Genomic DNA, 25,242 nt, shown 5'->3' on the forward strand with positions numbered 1-25,242 from the left:
CTTGATGGGTTACCTGTGTGCGACAAAGGCTGATACAGGATTCTAACGCGAACCTGCTGGCAGGTAGTTTGCTCCGCGATAACTGACCTATCCGAACGCGAATCCGGGTGACGCCGCGGCGTCGCGGTGCTCACTGCGAGCTGACGTTCCATTCGGTCTCTCGAGAGATGCGTTGCTACTCGCGAGCGGTGCTGTACGCCTCCTATTCTTGCACATCGCCGGCCAGGCTATATATTTCGGAGGAAATCCGCGTGGCTGGTCGGCGTCCCAGGCTTTAATCACGATCCTGTACCCGGCGCCGACTATCGCACTGCATCCTCCCCAGAGCGAGAGACTCCCTCCTATCTTTTTCCCTCGGCCCCCTTTCAACAATGATGCACACTCTCCGACCACCCTCCTGGTGGCTTCCACCACTTCCCCTTACGCTTCTTCGCGATTCTTTCTCTTTCTATAGTTCTCCATACGTTCTTCTCTGCCTCTCCCTCTTTCTCTCTAGTTCGCTGTAGTTCTCTTTCTCCCCACTGCTAGTTTCGTTCCGGTTTTGGGCCGTCCCGGTTCACGCGTGTCGAAGAAGCAGAAGAAAAAGAGAAGGGACGCGTGCGCGCACGTGTGCGGGCCTGAGGCGTGTGACACGTGCGAGCCAGCTCTCGGCAAATGTGGAATTATTTCTGCCTTTTGCCACGGTGGCCCCCTACCTGCCACTCTCTCCTCCTCCTCCTCCTTCTCTTTTCCCACGCTACCTTGCGCGCACCCCCTACCCTTGTACCTGCCGCCGAACGACGCTTGCCCGCTCGTGAGCGCTGCGACGCCACGGCGTCGACGCCGAGACCGGCGAGCACCGGCGCGAGCCCGCTCCGAGCCCGCGAGCACTGCCGGCCATTCCAAGCGATTCACCGATCGCTATTACAGATCTCGCCTTGTCAGCGAAGCCCCGGTCCCCACCTGTTCCCTTCTCTCTCCTTCTATTCCCTTCTCTTCTTCCTCGTCCTCCTCTTCTGCCTCTCCTACGTTTATATCGATCCGCGAACCACCACCGCTAATGGAACCTGGATAGCGAACTTAATTTGCTACCCTGTCGCCTTTCAGGCCTACGAACAATTCGCGTGCCAGATAGCTATCGGTTCCAGAAACTTTTTCTTGCTACCAGATCGCTGGCTTTCGTTTCCTGATTCGATGTTGGTGGGTTGCGAGAGGGTTGGTCGGCCGGTAAACAGGACAGAGAGCGCTCTAGATGCTCTCGATCGTGATAACCCTCTCTCTGGATCACTGGTTGCGCCTCTAGGCTGATGGAGTTCTTGAGGGATTCGTGAGAAACACTTTGCACTTTGTTTATATGGTTCTGTTTGAAACGTTCGCGTTGCGTTACTTTGTTTAGTTTATCTTGGTTGGTAGAGTTTTGGATGATAGCGATCGCACTGTTTTTGTTTTTTGGAGAACACTCGGTGGTATCACTGTTTAGATGGATAGATATTGCTTTGGGTCGTTGTAGAGTCACTGTGAGATTGATCTTGCAGTTGGTTTAGTGGAGTTTTACTGTATTGGCGAGGTTTTATGGTTGAACTGCGAGTACACCAACTTATTCAAGTTTATGGATCACTGTGAGACTGATCTTGCAGTTGGTTTAATGGATTTTCACTGTCATAATTAAGCTGTACGGACACCTTTTTGTTCAATTATGTAGATCACTGTGAGGCTGGTCCAATAGTTGCTCTAGAGAATTTTCATTATAAATACAAAGTTTTATTATGACAGTATGTGTACACCTTTCTGTTCTACAGATCACTGCGAAGCTGATGCAGAAGTACCTCTAATAAATGTTTCCTATAATGGCCAGATTTTGGAATTAATGATTGTAGACACCGACATATTCAATTGCTAAAATCGTCAGATTATCTACAACTTTAACAATTAAATAGTGGGTCGTTCACTTTGTGCATCTATAAAAAGCATAGCTAGACGAATGACTTTAACAATCTAATTGCACGTCAACCACTTTATGTACTTTATGTACACCTATAAATATCGCTCCTACACAGCTGCTAAAAGCGACGAATCAGATCTTCGCTATAATTTCCCACGAAATTTCCACTCATAAGGTATTTCAACCAAGATGCTTCATTGACCTTCTCTCTGTGAACGAAGTGCGAATGCAGCTCAGGCTGATAAAAACGGAAATAAAAAGTTATCGAATGGAAAATTTCCAAAGATTTTCTAGGAATGCTCTATCTGTGATATGTTTCAAATTTTTTAAGTATTGTATACTTATCTCTTACAAATCTATAAAATTTCACAAATACTTACGAGGACAAATTGTTGCCTTACATTTTACTTCAAAAATGTATGGGGTCCAATTACACTCCTGTACGCAATTAACATTAGAATAGTAGTACACAGAGAGGAGGTTCAACTCAAAAGAACTCTATCCAAATTCGAAACCCTTGATGATTGCTCACAGATCATTCCCCAAATCTCTATGTACTCTCATATCTCTCCACCATCCCACAAACTCCAGTGTTTATAATTTCACTTTCGCCGTCATCGGGATTCGCCAATAACCCCGGCAATTCTCATCAGAGGCATTCCACAGCGGCACACGCCGTTAATTGTGATCCCGTAGCTCTCTCAAAGATTCCCTGCTCGTCCCCTATTCGCTGAACTAGGATTGGTGTTACGGGGTCCCTTCATCGCGGCTTTCGTGTTATTTCGGTCAACGGCTTCCTCTCGATCCGCTTGCAAACCGGAAGCTGTGTTCGCAGCTGGCGGACCGGTCCTCGTTCTCGCAGAGCCCTCTATCTCCGGAGAAGCTATCGATCGATGCTGGCTAATAGATTCCCGATTGTGAGGCGGGCATCGAGACAGCATTGTCGAGTCTCGATCCGGCGATTATTGTACCTAGGACCGTTGGAATTCTGGAAACGCCAATTACCGTACCCTCCAAAGAATTCTCGTGGAATTGCTGCCTACCAGTCGTTTCTCTCGTTGCCTAATTAATTTCTTCTTCTTCCTTCGTCCCTATCCAACGGCAGCCATCCCGGAATTAGCATCTGAAATGTTTGCGGCCCGCAGAGCCTCAGTGGAAAGCCTCCTTCCCTTCGCTTTTTATTAATATTCTTCCGCGTTCCGGTTCGCCGCGATTTCTTTCAATGTTTTGTCTCGTAGCCCGAGCACTTGCTGCCTCTTTTCCTCTTCCTCTCTGTTCCTCTGTCGCTCTGTTTCTCTCTTTCTCCTTCTCTCCTGATTTCCGATACACAGAAACAGGGGCAACTCAATTCAATTTTGCAAATCGACACGGAGTTGACGCTCTGATGCAGGTTCGCTGACTCGCAGAGATCACGTCGAAGATCGTTGCCCCGGAATAAGCTCTTTCCCAGTTTCTGCTCGGCTGTACCCCATCGGTTTCACAGAGGCTCATCCGTCGATTTATAATGAATTGACAAGCGCCATCCCCGCCTCCGAACGTAGGTCGTTACCCCAACGGTTTCTCCACAAAAGCGAGCAATTTTAATGCAGCCGAGTGTTGCTTTAGAACGCGATACACCACTACCCGCCGCTATTTACTTCGTCGTGACACAGTTCGGAGCTGACTAGCGCCTGTGGTTTCAGAGCCGGCCTGTCCCCCGCACTTTTTACTACGGATCACGGAAGCTGGCGACCAGGAAGCCGAGATGCAGACTGGAGAACACGAACACACTCTCGCTTTATTTCGAACGGATTTTTTATTTCTACGCCCACTCATCGGTTTTGGCGATGATCGCGGTTTTTGCGGATGTTTAATACGGCTTTCGAGAGGGCTGTACTTTGTTGGAATTTTTGGTTTTAACGGTGTCAAGTAATTTTTAAATTTTTGATAATAATTGATGGACTACTGCTTCTTGAAATATTTTTACAATTTCTACTGACATCTTTTGTTTATTGAATTGACGTCTACTGATTCTTGAAATAATTTTTCCATTTTTAGTGTTTACTGTTTCTTGATTTTTTTCCAATTTTTAGCTGCATTTATTCTTTCCTCAAATACTTAGTCAATTTCTGGTGAAGTCTATTCTCTCCTCAAATATTTATTCACTTTTTATTCTTCATTAAAATATTTTTTCAATCTTCAGAAATCTATTCACTCTTCAATTATTTTCTCTATCGTTAGTGATGTGTAGACTGCGGATCTTTATGCATTTATGGCTTCTGAAAATGTTCAAATAATGCTAAAATATAAAATTCGACAGAGTTTAGTAATATTTTTATTTGTTTCAGATCTAAAAGGTCAGATCAGCTACCGCTGAAAACAAGATTTTATTTGATTCCAGTTCTTAAAATGTGTTCGTAATTATTAGCAATGTCTCATTATTTAAATATTTTTTTCATTGTTCAACAATTTTTAATAAATAGATACTACATCTAATAGTTACCTAATTATTACTCTTATAAATTTACTAACATATTAACATAGCGTTTATTTGTCTAGATTATATAGAACAATTTTAAATATGACATTATGATCAACCCATTAATTCCCATTTATATATAGATAAAAAATTAACAAATCATCTGAATTTTACTTTAGATAGAGCAAAACTTCAAATACCTAGCGACCTGTCTCAATCGATGTCTTCAAAAACGTAATGAGCTTCAACGAAATTATAATAATCGCATAGAAATGTGCTCATCGAAAAATATTCGAAGAGATAATAAAACAAAATTTAGTAGATGTTCCATATAAATCTTCTCACGAAAGAATATTCAAATCATCACGAAACAAAAGTACCAAAAATGACCAAGTAAGTGTGCCACATAAAAATGTCTACATTCAATCATTACTCAAACGATCCACGCCCAAAAATTGAAATCGCCATAACAACGACACAGTCATCGAACAATAAAAGTACTGTTACAGACTTCTATTATACGACTCGTTCAAACCAAGGCAGCAGCATTGAAATCGCGGCTAAATCATCCGAGTTTTTCGCAAACCCTTTCGAACTCATCCGGCAAAATCGCGGCGAAGTTTCATCGTTCTACGCGAAGGCAACAGCCCAGTTCGGAACACTCATTAAATTTGTACTCGAACACGGTTATGCAAAATGTGTCAGCCCTGTATCCATCCCGTGCGAGTTCTGTTCTCTCTTGTCGCCGCGGTTCGTTTTAATCCCCGTTATTGCGCGTCGCTAACGAATCGCGAGTGAAAGTTCGTTGTTCAATCTCGGCCGATGCCGCGCCGCACGCAACTGGGGAGAACAAGAAGCGCTGCGCTCACTGCGCTGCCTCGGCGCGAATCTGAATGCGAAAGCGAAAACTTGCAAGCACCACCACCGAGACCCTCGAGTGGAACAAAATGGGCATGTAATTAAAAATGAAGCACGCCCCACACTATGAAACAGTGTGCCCGCTGCCAGTCCTGCGGTTCTCTCGCCCGGGGGAGTTTTTAACTCTGTTCGTCGAGTATCGACGTTTATTGAAATCCCACCCCACAACGGCCAGCTTTGTTCCTGGCGCTGGCCAATAAACGCGAAACGGTTTATCTAAAAACGAATTAAAAACCTGCTACGAAATTGCGGTCCATCTATCGAACCTCAATTTATCCTGTGCGAGAAGTATTTGGCGATGCGGTCAGGGGTTTAGGTTACTTTATCACTGAAAGATTCTTTTGGCTAGGTCTAAATCTATCTAGATATGTCGAAATTTGTCATTAGGACGTCATTTTATCCTGTGCGAGATGTATTTCGTTACATGGCCTGGGTTTATGTAATTTTGCTACTGGGAGATTCTTTTGTCTAGGTCTACGTCTGTTTGGGTTTTTCGAGATTGACTAGGTTTGTCCTAGTACAAAAAGTATTTCGTTATCTGTCCAGGGTTAAGACAATTTCACGCTGGAAGTCTAAGTCTAGGTTTATCAAGATTTGTATAGGTTTGTCTAGGTTTCAGGAAGATGTGTAAGGCGATTTAACAGGCCGGTTGATCTCGTCTGTCAATTGCGAGCGAACTCTGAAAATCTGAGCAGGACACTTCGCTTAAGATCTTCAACGTATATCTCTATTTTTGACTTCTTCGAATTCCTGAACTAAGTTACCCAAAAAGGTCGAAGTGAGTATATTATGTAAATGTATCAGCTTCGTGCAGTCTTCCGAACGAGAAAGACAGGAAATAGGATAGTAGGTCTAGTCCAAGGATTCTTCTGGCCTCCGTGCTGCCGCGATAATTCAAGGTAGGTCTCATACAAAATTAAGGAGCACGAGAGTTCGTTCACTCGGCTGGCCGAGTAGTCAGGTACAGGAGCAAGAGTCACGGCCGATGATGTCATCGGAGCAACACGTATCGTAGGAAAAGGTCTGAATGGGCAGGACTCACAAGGACGAGTCTGCAGATAGTACGAGAGAGTTGTTCCTATACCAAAAACATACCCGGGCCATCGCGCCGGCTCCGCCCGTGCCACCCAATCTAATCGATAGTGCTCCCTGGCTCGGTCGGCACTGCCGAAAACTATGCTGATTTCAGCAGCCACCCTCAATTTTTTAGCGTGTTCCATAGCCCACATTTTTCTATTATTTTTCTACTATCTTCCTGGCCTACATGTTGCCCTCGATGCAGTTAAACGATTCTATAAATTCGAAACAATCAAAAGAAATTTAAAACCAACTAAAATCTGAAGCTAAAAAATTCAAATTTGTTCTTTTATAAACGTATGTGAATTTTAAATGGTCTAGTGACTTTTGGGACACCCTGTACAAAAGGGGTTGTTAACATCGTATCGAATCCCAATATTTTCCTGACCGAGATTAAGAACTTTGCAGAGAATAATTATATATAGTATTACACCTATTGGATTAAGAAAATTTCGGACGATGCCATAGACAGCCCACTCGATCAGTTGAGGGTTGAATGAGGAGACTGAGAGTGACCATAAATATTAATGGGAATAATGGAATATTTACTTCCCTAGAGAGGGGAACTAGCTATTCTATTATTCGGTTAATTTGTAATCTATGAGACTGACCCTTCTATTGCATTATACAAAAATTTGTAACATCCTCACGGACTTTTAATATTTTTCCTACGACCAAGATGTTGATGTCAATTGACAAAATTACTCTAGGTTGCGCACGAAGGAAACTATCTTGGATAAATTTCAAACTAATACGAATGTATATTTTATGATTCAAAGATAGGGACTACTAGAAAAAAACACCACCACAGAACAAAACAAAGTTCAAAACAAAGTTCAAGTAATCAACCTACAACCAAAAATTATTGTATATTGTAGAATCTCCCACCACCTTCGCACAACTCAAAAAGCCAGTCACCATCAGAAAATCCTGTTCCCATAAAATACACAAGGGGTAGCAATCCTCTAAGTAGAGGTTAGGCTCAGACAAGGTTAGGTCGCAACCAAGACCACAGCATCCCAAAGGACTCTATCGTTGCCAACAACACCATCCTGCAGACATTTCCCAAAAATCCCCACAATTCTCCTCAGAATCTTATAAACCCTCTTAACAAAAAAGATCCTTATCAAAATCTTATCAAAACCCAGACGAAGGATCAACCCTCACAGCTTAAGGACGAAGGCCACGTTGTCGCTGGGATTCCCGGTGATAATAAAGCGTCTAGGGGGTGAGGATAGGGAGAGGTCTCAACGCTGAGGAGGTTGCGTAAGGTCTCAGAACGAGGGAGGCTTACGGTGGTAAATCTCGTCCTGGCGTCGTCGTCGAGGACAAGGCAAGGTTCCCAGCCTGCACCGGGGCGGCACGCGGCGTCACAACAATCGGAAGCCGGAAGCAACGAAGTGCGGGGGTGGCGGAAGAGAAGCGGATCGATTCGATGCCGGCCGGTGGCCGCACGGTCGGTCGGTCGTGGACCTCGAAAAAGCAGCACGACGAGGTGCTGCCGCGGCACTCGACACGAAACACGGCCAGACTGCATGGCGACCACCTGTGAGCTTCGTACCGGCGCCGGCGTCGCGACGCCCACGTACCACGTCCATCGACCCGGACAACAGCGACCGGCGACCTCACGCGACGACGACGCCGAAACCGATCGCTCCTCTCGATGATACCCTTCTGTCATCGGCTTCACAACCCCCTGTTTTGCAATTCTCAAAACTGACAAGAAAACATATGAAAGTGAAACATGTTGTGGAAATGAGAAGATCGAATTTTCAACTTTGTGTTCATTAATTGTCAAATGTGTCAATTAAGTAATTTCCTATGAAAGCGTTTTTATAATTTCAATAATTGAAGAATGAAATACTTTTCCTGAAATATCTTTATATACGCGAAAGTTTGACACCTCAAGTTACGATGACCCACTTCCGACGTCGTGCTTTACAGCTTCCAGTTTTTTGCGAATTTTTGTTATTTCATATTTGTTTCTTACATTCGAACACTAAATATCATGCAGAAATGAATTGGAAAAAAATTTAGATGATCGTTTATAAAAAATAGTTACTATCAAGAAGAACTGACTTGCGTTTCTCAAAGAGAAGATTTAAAAATTCAGTACAATGCTTGACAAACACATTTTAACAATATCATAAATAGGATTGATGAAGTTTTTGAGTACAGAAAACATCGACCTACACGAAATAAGAAATATGAAATGTGATTGCGTCTTCTTCAAACATGGATAAATCGTCAGGATTCATACACAACATTTGCCCACGTCCTCGAAAAATCGCGATCCAGCGAGATTGCAAAACCCAATCCCTTTCTCAAACGCTCCAGAAAATATTCTCCCGTGCCTGAAAACTAAAAAATGTAATCCCCTTGAAGATTACAACAGTCCAAATCCCCTTTGTCCTCTAAAGCCTGCATTTCTCGGTCTCCATTGACCGATAAAAGTCCATCGAGCCTCCTATTCCGCCCCGATTCACTGGTTGCGTTTTCTATTTCACCGAGTCCACTTTCGACTGGATCTTTCCAATCTTTACGATCATACCGAGGGTTATAGAATCGCTCGTAAATTCGCGAGAGTCTGATGTCGACGTATAAATTGAGCTGAGACTTTAAGGTAAGCTCTGTATACCTCGTGCGGCATCGCGCTCGGATGATAATAATCGCAGCAATTACGATGATTACAGCGGGCATTGTTCTTCCCGTCCGATATTATCCGCTTTCCGCGTTCCCCGGTATTTTCAGGCATTCTCGGCGAGCTGTGCGGTTTTAGGACAGAGAAAAAAAGCGCACAAGAGAGAGGAGAGAAGAGAAGAGTTTCGCTGCTAGAGAAACTGAGTCGTCGGGATGACGAGAGATCGCTAAACAATCCGACGAGTTTCCGTCAACGACGATGCGATGGTGTCCAGTGATCGAGCGCTATCGAGCTTGATCCAGGAAAACCGAATGAAACGGGAGACACGTCACCCGATCGGACGCGATCGTCGCCGTCGTCTCGCCACCGTGTAGAAAAAATTCTATCGCGGATCGACGGATCCATTACCGTCATTTTATACCTCGTTAGACACTGGCCGCTCGAGGCCGAGCTTTCACCAGACCGCGGAGCAAGCCGAACAATCATCGAGGAAATCGAACCTGCACGACGATAATCTACGACTGATTCGGGAAGCTGCGAGACGGCATGCTCGTGGGGAAAGTCGGATCGATTCTGCGGAGAAGGGATCCTGTTGTGGGGGATGATATTGCGGGATTTTCAGCCGCTGAACAGACGAGGGTGGATTTAACCCCTTTGTTACGATGAACTTGACGGGTGTGGAGACTCCGAGTCGATAGGAAATGTTGCGTGTGTACTGCGAGGTTTAGTGTAGATGTGTGTTTCTAGTAAATTATTAAGAAATTATTCTAAGCTTCCACATCCTTTATTCAAAGAATAATAGGGTAGCCTTCGTGTTAAAAACGACTCTTGTTACCGAGGTTAGAAAATAAATCATACATAGAAGCGTAGCTTCAAGCAAATAAAAATATGATTAACTAGAACACGACCCTAAACATCGAAAAGTTGAAAAGTGTTGAAAAGTCACCGTTGAAAAATGAAATGTGTTACTGCTTCAAAAACAATCTTGAAATCCTATTAAGATGAAACAGGTGAAAATTATCATACAAGTGTCAGTGTACAAAAAAGTGTGAAACGAATTTTCTCATTTAATTATTTCTCATTTAATAATACCTTATATTTTATCAAATTAGTACACAGTCTACCACAAAGACATATGTACAGTGGCTCACGAAAGTATTCGAACGTCCTTTAAAACAGAATAACTTTTTTATAATTGTAACACACGACCTGATGTTTTATAATCAATTAGAAGCACTGGTTTATGAAATGATATGCAAAAAAGATTTTCCAAAAAATTGTCATTTACAAGACCCTAATTTATTAGGGCCCTTAAAGAAAATTTAAAATATATGTTTTGTAGATCTATGTTAGTTATACACATGCTGAAAATTTCGTCAAAATCGATTAACATACACACGAGCTACAAGCGATTAAAAATGTTGAAAATCGTAGTTTTACACGATTTTTGATCAGTTTCTGCCTAAAATCCACAAAATCGTACATCTGTCGATGCGTGTCGTTTTTTCCTGTGTCAACCGATTTCGATGAAATTTTCAGCATGTGTATAACTAACATAGATCTACAAAACATATATTTTATATTTTCTTTAAGGGCCCTAATAAAAAAGTTAAAAAAAATGACTTTTTTATTTTTGCATGTAACTTTGTAAATGATAATTTTTTGGAAAATCTTTTTTGCATATCATTTCATAAACCAGTGCTTCTAATTGATTATAAAAAATCAGATCGTTTGTTACAATTATAAAAAGGTTATTCTGTTTTAACGGGCGTTCGAATACTTTCGGGAGCCACTGTATATGTAAATCCCTAACGAAACCTAGAGCCGTCTATATGTATACATCTAAAACCGCAACTCCCTGTAGCATTTCGGTCCAGCGTCTGACAACAAACATCCTAATCTCCTTAAACACGGATGAACCTCTCGGTCAGAACTTGCGCTGTAAATTCAAAGCTCACTAAAATTTCCAAACTCCACCACACAATCTTCAATGAAACTGTTACGTCCCTAACGAGCAGTCAAATTCTCCAGCGCAATCAAAGAAGATTATCTACTACAATGTTACCGAAAACGTAATTGATCGCTTGCAGTCTGTATATCCGATAGGATCCAGACCTGTATTGAATTTGTAGAAATTTCATTCAGTACTTTAGGCAAGAAGATTTTTCTTTCTTAACAATAAATCTACTAAATATTAACCTTTGCAGTCGGGACTATTGTAACTTGAATATTACAAATTTCTTCCGACCTAGAATAATTCTATTGTGTGTAATTTACTTCATTTATGGAAATGAAATTGATACAATCCTTAATTACCTCATACAATACTTAACCCTAGCATTCCCAGGGGAAGGGGCTCCTCGATCCCACAGATTGGAAAAATTAAAATTAGAACTATTTTTCCTGAATTGAAAAATTCTAAAAAAATTATTTATTGTCGTTTATACCTGATAGTTTAATATCCAAAAGGTTCTGTTGCTTAAAAAAAAAATTACAGTGCATCGAAAAGAAAAACACTGACGCGAGCGGACACGAATGGTCCTCTTATCTCCAAAGAATAACAAATAATCCCAGAACCAAGGATCAAATGCAATGTATCGAAACCCAAACAAAATTGCTATAAATGTAAAAATCATGTATGCAACAAGCATTCTATTAATGTTGTATCCAGTCATTCATGTTTGTCATCTGAACAATCGAGTTCAGGGTAGTATAAATATATACATTATCTTATATTATTGTATTGTATACGTACACATTTAAATACAATGTAGAATGTTCATAAAGTATCACACGCTTAAATATTATCAACTTTTTCTTTGAAATAGTTTTTTCCTAGGACAAATGAGTAAAGAAGAGTATGGTCTCGAGAGTATGCCACCCCCCCCCCCACATTGGGAGTCCGCGTGACGGATCGGAGCTTGGGAGAGAATGATAGGGTTAAATCTGTAGTAATTGATTACATAACAAAATATTTAATAATGTAAACATTATTGTGAATAATGGTACAGCAATTTTTAGTAGTGAGTCTCAGTCACCCCTACACTTTTAAAGCGAATGGTGCATATTGCTTACCAGAAATGAAAAGATTTATTGTGATTCTACGCCATTGTTATTGGAGTTTATACTTTAACAATTTCCCGCCAAGACATCTCTCTATAATTTCATTAATTGTAAAATAAAACACCGGTCATTTGACCGTGGTGAGTTTACTGTCAAAAAGCATGAGGATTGTAATGTAACCCCGAATAACATAAACATGATTTGTACGTCCAAAGTGTTCATCAAACAAGAACTGTACAACCTATCTCTCATTTCGCTTCTAGATGAAATCCTACTCTACAATCTACAATGAGAAGTTCTTACCTCCATAATGATCAGTCAAATTCTCCAGCACAATCAGAGAAGATTAAGCATTCCTGATCTTCTCACGATCCACCTCCGTCGGTCACAGTCACGAAATAACACAGCGATCTATCACGGAGAACGTAATCGATCGCCTGCGGTCTGTATGTCCGACCGGATGCAGACTTTTCAGTGAACTTCCGTCGATTTGTCACCGCGAACTTTGGCACGGAAGTTCGCTCGTTTCTCGCTCGCGAATCGTGAGGCAGGCACTAGCGCCGCGATTGGCCGCTGGTACGCGAATAATCGTGGTTTTATGACGGCCTGCTCGATACCTGGGTCTCTCCTTTCTCTTTGGCATCGTTGCTTCTCCCCGGCTCTTGTCGCATGGCGACCACCCCTCCCCCCTCCCGACGAATCAGATTTTCCATCGCCTTATCGCTCTTCGTGTATTTTCGCCCCGTGTTTTCGGATTGCGAATCCGCAGGCATCGATTCTGCTCTACCAGTGACATCGATTTCAGAAAGCGGAACGATTTCCGTGGTCTCACGACGATCGAAATTCAGACTACCTGTCGATCGCTTCAATAGACTGTGTCCGGAACAAGCTTCCACGGAAGATCGACTGGATCGCGGACAATAGATCCGTGGATGCTCGCGAACGTTCTCGTGAAAAGTTCTTTGAACTTTGCGCTGATCCCAATTTTTGATATGTGTTTGGAACGTTGCTTATCTGGGCTTTTGCGAGATTCCAGATTGCCATTAGTAATTTTTGAAGAGGTTAAATTTCCACTTAGGGGACCAAAAAATTTCAACTACCTTCAATGTAATATTAAAGAGTTTAAGGAGGACGTTATGCATGTCGAACAACGGAATGGTCAGACAAAAAACAGAACACGAGAGAGACCGCTGTAAGACTAGAATTTATGGCAATCACATGGCAAAACATCGTCTGTCCTTTCTTTAGAAATTTTCTCAGTCAAGGTGTAGGACAAAAGAGACTTATAAACGCCACGCGTTCCTGACATTTCTACCTCTTGCTTGGTAAGAGGACAGAGTTGTTTTCGAACAGTTACCCATCGACTGAGCGTACCAACGTGTAGGAAAAAAAACCGAAACATGTGATTCCCATAAATTCTAGTCTGACAGTGGTCTCTCACGTGTATTGTTTTTTGTTTGACCATCCCATCGTTCGACTTGGAGGCTTTATATCCCTTCATGTATTTGCACACAACTATCAATGAAATCCAGTTTGCAAAGGCGTAATTCAGTACATAATATGAAGATTCTCTTTGTTAAATTGCGTGAGAATTGCGACGTAACCCTGTAAGGGCTGTAAGGCATGGACACTAAAACTTGTCAGTGCCATTGTTATCTTACAAAGTATCCGCACGACTCGTTCGTTTTATGGTGTTTTATTAGTCTCGTCAACGAGGCTCGCGTTTCTCTGTCTTTCTTTCTTTCTCCTCGTTAGGTTGCGACGATTTCGCCCCGAGAATTTACGTTCTCGTTTCGCGCAGGAGACAGAACTCTCCCCCCCCCCCGCCCTGGAGTTATCGCCCCAGAAATTCGTCGCGCCTCGCTTTAATCTCGAACGCTGCAAAGCGTCCTTCTGCGCGAAGAAGTTCTTTGATGTTTGGACGACGACGCGGAGCACTTTATACCACGCAACCTCTCCCACGTAAAAGAACACCAAGAACGGAGCAAAACGCTGAGCATGGGAATCGATGGGACTTAATGAACGTGTACACTGACGCCGTACTGTCAAAGTTCCTCCCCCAATGTATACATTTTTTCCCCGGACATTGGTTGTTGCAAAAATGTGGATTCTTTTCGACACGATCATTACAACTTCAGAGGTTTTTCTGTTGAATCGATTTTCTTGCGAGACGATTGCTGCGTTGAATATATGTATTTTCATGAGTAGAGAGAGAATTGTTCTTTGTCTAGCTACGATTAGCAAACAAAATTATGTGGTTATTGTTAAAACCATAATAAGGTACGTGAAAATGAAAGTGAAGCGAGAGTTTTACTAAACATTCACCGCTGTAAATAATTGAAAATCGTGAGAGAGAGAGAGAGAGAGAGAGAGAGAGAGATACATAACTTTTCCAATATCAAATATAAAATTCTGTTAAATATTCTCTTCAATAAATTATTTTGTAAAATTTCCTTTGCCAAACCAGACAAGAAAGTCACATTATTCATTAAGCAAGAGCAGCATCTTCCGTCACCCCATTGTTCTCTGAATAATTTTCGAAAGAGGCAACCAATCGCCAGTTGAAAACACCAGGCCATATAATTTTTAGAAAAAAATTGATTCCACCTTTTGTACCGCGACATTTTACGATCGCTCCGTCGGAGAAGAATGAAACAAAGGACGAAGGGTGCGAGAGCTCGCGGAGGTCGAGCATCCCTTACCATTTCCCGTTTCCAGCCCCCTCGTGCACATTCTCCTCTGACGGTTCATTGCCACGGCCCGGTGAACGCAGCCACCCCCGTGTACAGGGTGTTCGACTACGTGTGTCAAATATTCTACAGTCTACAGGATTATGCTACAAGCTAATCGTAACATGAAAATCAAGCATGATGATACAAGATCTTGTTACAACAACTCTCTTTTCAAGTCATTAATATTTCTTTAACTGAAGTTTCTTTAACTTCTTTTCGACAATTGGATTTTGTAGTCTTAAACTAAATACTTAAAGGTGTTTTAATAAATCATTCATCCATAAGAAAAGTGACACGACTCAAAATATATTTCCAGAAGACGTATAATAATAAATATATAATTTATAACTAATGTACACGAAAATTACCGAAGTATCTTAATAACAACAAATTATTTTACATTTCTAAGCTATTCTAAGCAATTTTAGGTAATTTTCAAATAGCTCTCCTGTAAAATTTCCTTTTGTGACTTATGTCACTTTTCTTATGAATGAACGAAATTTGTACTGAATTTTTAGAAACATTGTATAGTTAAATGCTGTACAGTTTAAAGGATCAGAATAGCATTTTGAGAAGAAGTTGAATCACACACACACAAAAGGGCTAAGCCAATAGAAAATACCGTCAAACCTTCTGGTTAATCGCTTTGCTAACAGAGCACCCTGTATATTCGCAGGATGGCCTGTCTATGTGCAGCTCTTTTCGCACACTTGCCTCGTGTGTTGGTGTGAGTGTGCGCGGCGCACTTGATCGGGTCTGTGATTTTTATTTGCCGGACCTTGACTCGATTTTTGGCTCGCGGCGATGTAAATAGCGGTCGGTCGATAAGTTCGGGGTTCGCGGTGGCCCCGTTCGGCTCGCACGCGACCCGAAGTGCTTTTAATTTGAGCAACATGTTAATTGGAGGGTATCGATTACGGCCGCCAGGCGACGCGGCCCTCCACAAGCGCCGATCGCGCCGAACTGAGCAAATGTTTACTTTCGGAAGGCTGGGGCCCTACGTGGAAAATATTTGAACGCCACGGAGCCGATTCGAATACGCAGAGCAAACGGTGAAATTGTTTTTCATCGCTTTTCGAAATTATCCCGCCCTGAGACCCGCCAGCTACGAAAGAGAGGAAACTGAAGTACAAAACAAGAACGAAAAGGGAAAAGATTGGACTTAATCTTTGCAAGGTAATGTTCTTGCAAGTTTGCAGGTATCTGATAAAATGGCAGTCGTGGATAGATCCATTTAAATCCCAGTGTATTAATCTTCTCTCTGTGTACTGCTATTCTAATGATAACCGTCAGCCTGGGGTGCATTTTCACCCCATACACAGAGAGAATGTTAATTTCTTTTATATACATTGTTGAGCCTAGTTCCTCGAGATCAATGGTAATTTACTAAATGTTAAATTGTTATTAGAAGATTAGAATTGAGATGGAATGTTTGTGACTCTGAGCTGAAATTGATTCGGTATTCAATGGTTAAAGATCTAAATGCAGAATATACACAATTTTGTGAAGAAGATTATAGGCCATTATTTACTCGTCGACTAAGGGTGTAAAAATGGGGTGCAAAATATAGAATTTCCTGAATAAGATTATGGGCTACTGTTTGTTAATTGACCTACCGTCTGAAGGTTAAAAAATAGAGTACACAGACTATACAATTTTCTGAAAAAGATTATTACATATATTATATAATATATTTTACTTCTTCACGTAAAAATACCCCAGTGTAAAATTGTTACACTAGCCTTTGAATTAATTTTTCATAAAAAAAGTACTTGCACTGTTGTGTTCCATATACAGTGTGTGTCAGAACGAAAGTCGAACATTGTGCACCTGCCACTCACGATAGGAAGGATCTGTGCAATGCGAGGGAGTAAATGGAATTCTAGAAAAAGGACAAAATAATAAGGACAGAGAAAGTAAAGAATCGCGGTCCAATAAAAGGGAGACGGTTAGTAACGCCACATGTGACACAATGGCGAAAGAGAAATGTAAAGGGAAAGAGTTTCACGGTGAAACGGCGAGAGATAATAATACAATACTCATAAGTTTCTTCCCAGTTCGCAAAAACATACCTAGTTACGATTAAACTGCGGATGTTCAAATGTTTATAGCGACTGTTAATCTGCATAACACGGTTAAGAATAAGGACATTCGCGTAGTTGAAATTGGAATTTGTAGGACGCTATAAATATTATAATTCCTGCACAGAAAATGCATTCTTAAACAGTTTCATCCAAACATGTTCAGTACATATATTGAATCAAAATAATAATTATCACATGACTCTCCGGAATCCACAGTCAAATTTGTGAAAAAACATTTCTACAACCATTGATTAACATTAAAGAACCTTAGCATGTTTACCACAAGCCTCACTCGCGATAAACATATTCTGCTTTCATATTTTAAATCTCAGACGTTTCCTCTGTCCGTGACCTTGAATGATCTTGAATAATTATAATCACTGAATTTGTAATGAAAGGGCTATCATTGCAAGGTTTTTAAAGATGGGTAGTGCCATTTAGAAAAATTAAGTGACTTTGAATCTCTAAAAAAATAACATAAAAGCAAATATTTTTTTGGTATCGCGTGAGCCCCATTTTACCAGTCAACTTTGTTCTCAAGACATTAAATGTATCTTTGCAAACAATAAAGATATTTGAAGTAGAAACGTTAGGTGACGCAACCTTCCCCTGTGTAAACGATATTTCAGATTTATTAGTAAATAACCGTAAATGCTAAGAAATCAGCACGGAGACACGATTGATAACGGAAACTGTTAAAAATTGAGTTTACAATATTCGAAGAGAGGAGAAAGTGTATGGGATGGACATCGAGCAGATCGTCGGCGCATCGAACGCTAATCAACGTCGATCCGCTGTCACATTCGCGTATCGATTAGCGGAACGGTTATCCTGTAATCGGGCGATGTTGCGCGGGTAAATAGCTCGACCTCCGACGTTATTATCCCGGCTGTTACGTATGCCGGTGTACCTGATGCGTTCGTTACACGCGACCGGCTCGAACCTCGAACGGAACGAACGAACCCGCGCTCGTCTGATCGATAAAGCTCGCGTGGAAATTGTTTTGCTGAAAAGTCGTTGACCGCGAAAGCGTCGCGAGTTAGAGAGCCGGCATGTTCGATCGAACAGCGAGCAAAGCATCGTTCCGTTCCCGCTGTTTATCGCCGATACCGAGAGACCGAACCACGGCCAGACCATGAATTCTGTAATTGGCCATGATCGCGTCCACCATAAAGCTACGCTATTTACGCTAAGCCTGCCGTACACTGAAACGGAGTCCATGTTGCACTTCAACCCTTTACAGTCGAAGCTATTTTACCTTGAAAATGAAATATTTCTTCCGACCTAGAATAATTCCATTGTATATAATTTTTTCATTTTTTGCATATGAAATTGATATATGTATTATAATACCTCATACAATACTTAAATCTGTAGTACTTAAATCTATACCAACACGTATTTAATAATGTAAACAATATTGCAAGTAATGGTACAAGTTTTAGTGGTGACTCTGAGCCACTCCTCGACTGCTAAGGGTTAAAAATGGTGAAATTGGATTTTCTGTCAGATTGTGCAGAAGTTTTGTTATCTGTGCATGGATAGAAATATTATTTAGTTCCTTTCCTGTGGGAAGGTTTTTGTGATTTTATTTATATTGTGAAATGAGGTGGATCAATTTGGTTCGTTGGCCGGTTGTGTGGTAGGTTAATTTAGTTTTGTTAAATTAATTTTGTTGGTTTATCTGGCGTTGATATCTGAGATTCTGGACCTTTTTTCATTGCAAACAAGAATAGTCTACGGATTTCCTATGGAGACGTTTCTCATTCCCTCGAACGTCATATAGGACACGGTGTGAGAGTGGAGCGCGGGAAAAAGGTTTAACATGAATTCTATGTATAGTTATATTATGGGAAACCTCGTTTTTGACCTGTTGTTTCTACCTTCGGTTAAGAATCGCTTAAAACATAATTTCCCAAGCTTTCTGTTTACAAAAATTTGTTAAGATAAACTGTCTCTGTTACCAAATTTTATGATTGTCTTTATATTTATAATTTTTCAGTCTTAATAAATTAGAAGTAAAATAGGGACTGAAAACTATAGTGTTTGTAGATCTCTTCGACGGTCAAGTTGATAAATCGTGATTTAAAATTACCGTAATGGCCTAGATTTACAACGCACGCACAGTAATAGCGTGTCAACGAGTTGCCTACACCCTACTGGCGTACATTTTTTAGTTATACTGTTCTTTTTTTTCCTCGCGAAGTGGAAAATATTTATTCAAAGCTAATGGACAGTTTTATCACAGAAATCAATTATCAACAGTTTTTTCTCGCGGAAGGAATTGTTCGTTCTACGTGAAAAATTGTTTAAAATTATTGCAAAGGGTTTGTTCAATTTCCACGCAGAGTTAATTTCTTTCCCCTAAGAATGTATATTTTATTTCCTACTCTAGAAACTCAATTCTGTAAGTGTTCTTCGTTATCTACAGACTGTAAGTTTGCATGGGTTATTTCAGAAAAATTGAGAAAAAATTCTATGTCTGGAATGCAAAGGAATTCATCACAAAGAGACATTTAAAATTATTTTAGCTAGATTGCATAGAAGCATCGTAATACTTCTTCAGCTCCCGTGGAGGCAAAAAATATTCATTCTGTAAGGAATTAAGCATTTCTGCTTCAAAGAATCACTTGAAATTATTCTTCTGACATCACTTCGCATTCAACGGTGATAATCTATCTGGATTATTTATGAAAAAAAATAATTTTATTCTCTCAAGGAACGAAACGTGTATTTCCTACCAGAGAAACTCAATTCTTAATTTCTTCACACCCTCTTTCTCCACAAAGAATCATTTAAAATATTATTTTACAAAAACACGTGCAACCCTCTTAGACACAAAGAAAATCCTCTGCTCAACAAACGATTGTACATCCTGCAACTCGAAGAACTTTTTAACTCTTAACAACATCTCTCCCGAAAAATCGTTTAAAATCATTTCAACACCTTCAACTCTCATGCAAAATGATATCCCACGAGCAACCCCTACAGAAACTCTTCCTCAACTCCTAAATTTTTCCCAACTTGCGGATCTCAATTCTCGACGTCCCCGTCTCTCTTATCATCAAGAATCGTCCAGAGAAATTACCGTAACAACTCCATGACGCCATGCACTCCTTGAAATCCTCCGAAACTTGACAATTACAGAGAGTACCCTCATCCTCCGGAACCCCCACCGTAAGAACTTTCTCCCCTCCTCTATTTAAAACAAAATTTCCTGCTCCTCTCGACATGCACAGTAACATCAACAACACAAAAGAGTATCCTTTCCCGGCAAAACCTCTGTCAGACAGAAACAACGACATCGGGGAAGAGAGGGGTTGGAGCCGAAAACGGCACTCGACGCGCACTTACGCGCGAAGCGTACTCACCCGTCCATTAAGCGATGCGCTGGAGGAACGCCATGCACTGTTGCCCCGTGTCGAACTCCCTTTTTTTTATCAAATCCTTCTACAAATCCTCCTGCTCCGGAACCTCTCTCCGATCCTCCGTGAAGCAGCCCGAGCAAATTTGTCGAATCTGTCACAGCAGTCCAAAATTGTTAGGGAAGTCCAGCGAATTCAACCGTTTCACCGTCACGCTGCGTCTACTCGATTATTTTCCTGGAGCAACGTGCTTCTTCTGCGGCGTCCGATGAATGTAAACAAGGCTTGCGGAGCTTGCGCTCTGCCCGGAAGCTCCGCCGCGAACCACGCAAACCTTTCTGCCCCGATACGCCACGCGACTCTCTGTATTCTGAGCTCCCTCTTCTTTCCTCTTGGAGCCGTTCTCTGTCTGTTCCGTGGGATATTTTCGCTTTCCGTCGGTGACACGGTCGTCGACAGTCTCGGTCTCGTTCACCCCCAGACGTCCGACACCGTCCTCATCCCCCACGAGAGGAAAAAAGACTCCCTCGACGAAGGCCTGTTACGGTCCGTAGCTCCAGAAGTTCGGCCGCTTTTGCCGTCGCCGAGCCGCTTTTGCCATCCCCGTGCAGCGCAGCCCCATAATGGCGACGCGCCGACTATGGGGGTTGATGCCGCGCGCGCGAAGCCACCCCCATGCACGATGGGGAAGCTCGATCAATACCGAGGCCCCCGCGATGCCCGCTTTTCCAGCGCGTCAAGCCTGTCCCTGTTCTACGATGCACAAGCCTGGCTTGGCTTGCTCTGCTGGCTTTGCCTGCTCGGCTTGCTTTGCCCGCTCGGCTTGCCTGTTCGGCTTGTTTGCTTTCCCGCTTCCTCTTGCTCTTGGCCCCTTCTTTCTCTTGCTCGCTCTCTTTCACAGAGACTTTGTGGCGAGTCGAATCCGCCCGCTCCTCTCGATGTAGAGTCGACAGCCTTTGTCTTTGCCAATGTCCGCAACGAGACGCGACCCACCACAGCCAAGTTCGATACGCCGAGGGATGATGCTCAACGCTTTATCTTACGCAATGCAAGCCGAGGGTCGACTCGAGTGCAACCAGTCCCAGGCTTAATCGGCGATACGGGGAACCTTGAGCACCGGGCTCCCTTTTAATTCCTGCGACGAAGGATCATTCCACTTCTACGATCTCGCTGAGTCTGAGAGCTGGAGCTCTGAGATGCGGAGAGCTTCGGCTTTTGGGGTGATGCTTCATGCTTTTTGGGCAATGGAAAAATTTCTGGCTACATCCTGTTTAATTTAATTTCTATTTTGTTATAAGGTGATAGTATTATGTATATTGATTTTTTTTAATTGATCATAGATTCTACGTGGAAAAAATTTTGAAATTTGCATTTATTGATTCTGAATTTGAAAATTTATTATTAATTCCTAATTTTAGTCCTAATTTGAGTCGATATCTTTTTTATCGAGAACATTGTAACAAATATTTGTTGAGGCCAAAACGGAAGATTGAGAATCGGTGAGGAGGAAGTAAATTTTTGGAATACCCTGTAGCTTGTGTGTGTGTGTGTGGAAAAATGTCACAGTTTAAAATAAAGTCAATTCCATTGTTATCGAGAACCCTGCAACAAATTTTCATTGAGGCTGATACGAAGGATTGAGAATCAATCAGAGGGAAGTAAGATTTTGGAACACTCTGTACCTCGGACATGTTTCGCGGTTTCGAACAGGGTGGCTTCCTCTTTTATCGAGAATGGGGTAGCAGATTTTCGGTGAGTCGCAGAGATATTCTTCCCCCCATATTGATTTTTTCCAATTACGATTTAAACGGGGCCTGGTAACGATGGATACGAGAGCGTATTACGGCGAGTTTCAGACTAAAGTACACCCTCAGTGGAGCGTCGGGTGCCTGACAACGCCCATGAGGGTTGAATTTAGCCCTTAATTACGGGGACCGGCTCACGAACGATCAGCCACCACACCGGCGCAGCCTGTTTGGCTCGCTTATGCGAGGGTATCCTCTCTCACGCTTAACTAGACACTCCGCGTATACTGCAAGAAACAATTATCCCCCAGCATCTTAACTCTGAATATATTTTTAAACAACTCCCCGGGACACCCTCCTCTAACATCTTCAGAACCTTTCCATGAAAATTCACGGCGTCGTCGTCCACGATTTAGGGTGTCTCAGAACCACCATCATTATTAAATGCTTTCACGTCCATTGAATTCCCAAGTTGTGTCATCAATTGTTTCATCATTAGATTGCGGATATATATAACAGGACCTTCACAGAGATATCTATTTTTTTTCTTAGTCATTTTAATAGATCGGGAATAATGCAACAGTATTTTTAAATTCCTCAAATATTTTCACGTTTATACATTCGATCTACTTATTTTTATTATAAATACATAAAATTTGCAATGAATAACTTGTATATTCACATCGAAACTGTTCCTTGATGTTAATTGTTGGAAACTGACCGATAACAGCTATAACTTATTTCCCAGGGCAGAGAAGTGTAAAATTGAATTCAGAAAATAGTAAGTATCCTATTAGATAGAAGTTATCCAAAAGTTATCCAATTCACTTTCTTTAAACTGCTCTAGGTATAATGAAGAAGTGTCACCAAAATAATGTTCTTTATAATGTCAGTATTGGTTAAATTTAATTTTGATTTTAAATATCAAAAATATAGGAAAGAATTTTGACCAGTATCTTTAGTGAAGAAAAATCCTTGTAGCATTTTTAATGGTATTAATTGATCATCAATAATGTTCTACAGTCTAGTTTCTCGAAGAAGAAATGATATTTCCAGCATTATTAGCAGACTGCGGATTTTTATGCAAAATAAATATTGTTTCATTCATTTGCAAGACTCCTAGTAATTTCATTAGGTTGTAACAATACCATTGAAATCCTAAAATCCATCAAATCTTTTTTATGTTTGAAATAACACCCACCTCTGCAATAAATACATAAAATCGGCAGTCTAATTACTAGTGAAATCAATTAGGATTAATTGATTGAAATATATTTAAATTGGGTTCTACTTAATTATGTTCAATCCAAGACCAACTGCTCTCACTAAACCAGTGAACAAGTCTCAAAAGTGCAACAACCCTAACAACGCGAATATTCAAAGGAAAATTAAATAAAGTCGCACGATTATGCGAGTATAATTCTCTAGTGTGCTACCCGTTCGACGTTACCAATTCGCTCGCATACAGCGAAAGCAATTGAAACAAAATACCGGCAAAATTGCTCAAGGAAAGTAATGCCATCCAAACAAGTTTACCGCATTGCGAGTAAAAGACAGGTAAACAAAGCGATAGAGAGAAACCGGTGAAACGTGGAGCGACGAACGAGGAGAACGGATACACACCCACGTCGATATACCTGCGAGCGAACATTACTAAGGCCGTATGAAGGGTCGTTCCGTTCGCACGCTCTCTTGTGCAACGCGCCGCTGCGCGCTGTCTTCTTCTCGCCGATAAACCCGAGCTCCCCTGTTTTCGAGGCGGATTTTCCGATTTCGATTTTCAACTGTGTACAGCCGTCTCGTTATATTGTACTATTCCGCTGCATGGAAAACTATGTGTTATTGCGGAATATTTTTCATTTCCGCGATTAATCAGCGAGCCTCTGCTTCGGGAGTTTAACACGTTCATCAACGAGGAATCGGGCAGACTCGTGAAGCAGTGATTCAAAAGTCAAGATCTATCGTATTGATCGTTCATGTTGTTCGTTTCATTGAACAACTTTGTCCTCGAGACATTTAATTGATCTTTGAGAACAACAAAGATTTTTGAGGTAGAAATGTTAGGTGATTCACCGTGTATATATTAATTTTCCTCAAGGTAGAATAATTGTATGATTTATCTCCCAGTAAAGAAAAGTTAAAGTTTCTGTTTTAATGACAATTAGTGCAGCTGCTGTACTACTGTAAGTGTCCAATGAATATAAATAGCCTAATGCAATTAAATAGCTATGCTAATGCAATTATATCTAAATAATAATGGATTCTAGAAATTGACTGCAGTTGCAGGGTGCATTAAAATATTTCCAGTTCTCAATAATTGTACAAAACTCTAACTTGAAACCACTAACAATTTTATTATAGATGATGGCATGAACGCCGAGTTGCATCTTGATCTTAGGATGCAGTTCGCAACTCGCAACTGAATTCTGCATCGCGTTACGTGTTGCATTACGAGACTTTGATGCAGGCATGCACGCGTTCTCGGATGTCAGACGAGCACGCCCGACATCTTCATTGATCGTGTAATTAGAGCGAATTAGAACAGGAAAGGTTGACAGCAAGCGTTGACTTTCATCGGCGACGGAAAAAAATAATGAAAAGCATCTTGACGAATCGCGAGATCGTCGAAGGATAAAACTAAAGATGATTGGTACATGAAATAATTAATAGACTATACCGTCGGTGTATAATCACTTACCTCGACGACGATCAAGTGCGTGCTCCAGGATTAAGACAGGTAAGCCGGGCACGTAACACGCGGCGCGGATATGAGTTGCATTCGGAGTGCACGGAGGATGCATTGATGCGTGCATGTTAACGAGTGTTCTCTACTTCGGTGTGGACGACCTTGGTGATTTTAGTACTTGCACGCGACAAACGAGCGTGATTAGCGGGGAATTAATTGGAGACGTCGCCGGGCACCTGTGCGACGACGAATGGTTGGCGGTGTCACGATTATTTCCGGACGTGTTTCGTTTCGACGTGGGAGATTCGCTGATGTGTAAATCCGTGTTCCGAGTATTTACATGCGAGAATGAGACGTAAGTATCCTAACTAAGGCCAGTGTCCTTGGACACTTTGTCTTGGGTTGGTTTTGTCGGCTGGTTTCGTGCGGAGACAGTAATTAACCCAAGAATCTTCTGCATTCCTGAGACCCTTCGTGGGATAATTGTCTGTATTCTTAATGACCTTCAAAAGCAAAGACCCTTCGCATTTCAAATACCCTTGAGAACTGTCG

At 41.6% G+C, this 25,242-nt stretch overlaps 1 protein-coding gene across 7 annotated transcripts in view; it reads right to left on the minus strand.

Annotated features, from left to right (window-relative positions):
- Positions 1-24,832, minus strand: part of Otopla (proton channel otopetrin-like a) — a 75,073-nt gene extending 50,241 nt beyond the window's left edge. For 2 of the 7 annotated variants that reach the window (XM_076420616.1, XM_076420615.1), the window contains exon 1: positions 20,266-20,854. Coding sequence is in view for 4 of the 7 variants with exons in the window: in XM_076420611.1 (XP_076276726.1) it covers positions 14-152 (139 nt within the window). In the remaining 3 variants the exon portion in view is untranslated. Of the gene's footprint in view, positions 1-13; positions 562-7,668; positions 8,462-20,265; positions 20,855-24,702 lie in introns of those variants that run through there. The other 5 variants (XM_076420614.1, XM_076420617.1, XM_076420611.1 and 2 more) reach the window with 5 other exon arrangements.
- Between the last annotated feature and the right edge of the window lie 410 nt (positions 24,833-25,242).

Source organism: Lasioglossum baleicum, chromosome 3, assembly GCF_051020765.1.
Source record: "Lasioglossum baleicum chromosome 3, iyLasBale1, whole genome shotgun sequence".
Classification (NCBI taxonomy): Eukaryota; Metazoa; Arthropoda; class Insecta; order Hymenoptera; family Halictidae; genus Lasioglossum; species Lasioglossum baleicum.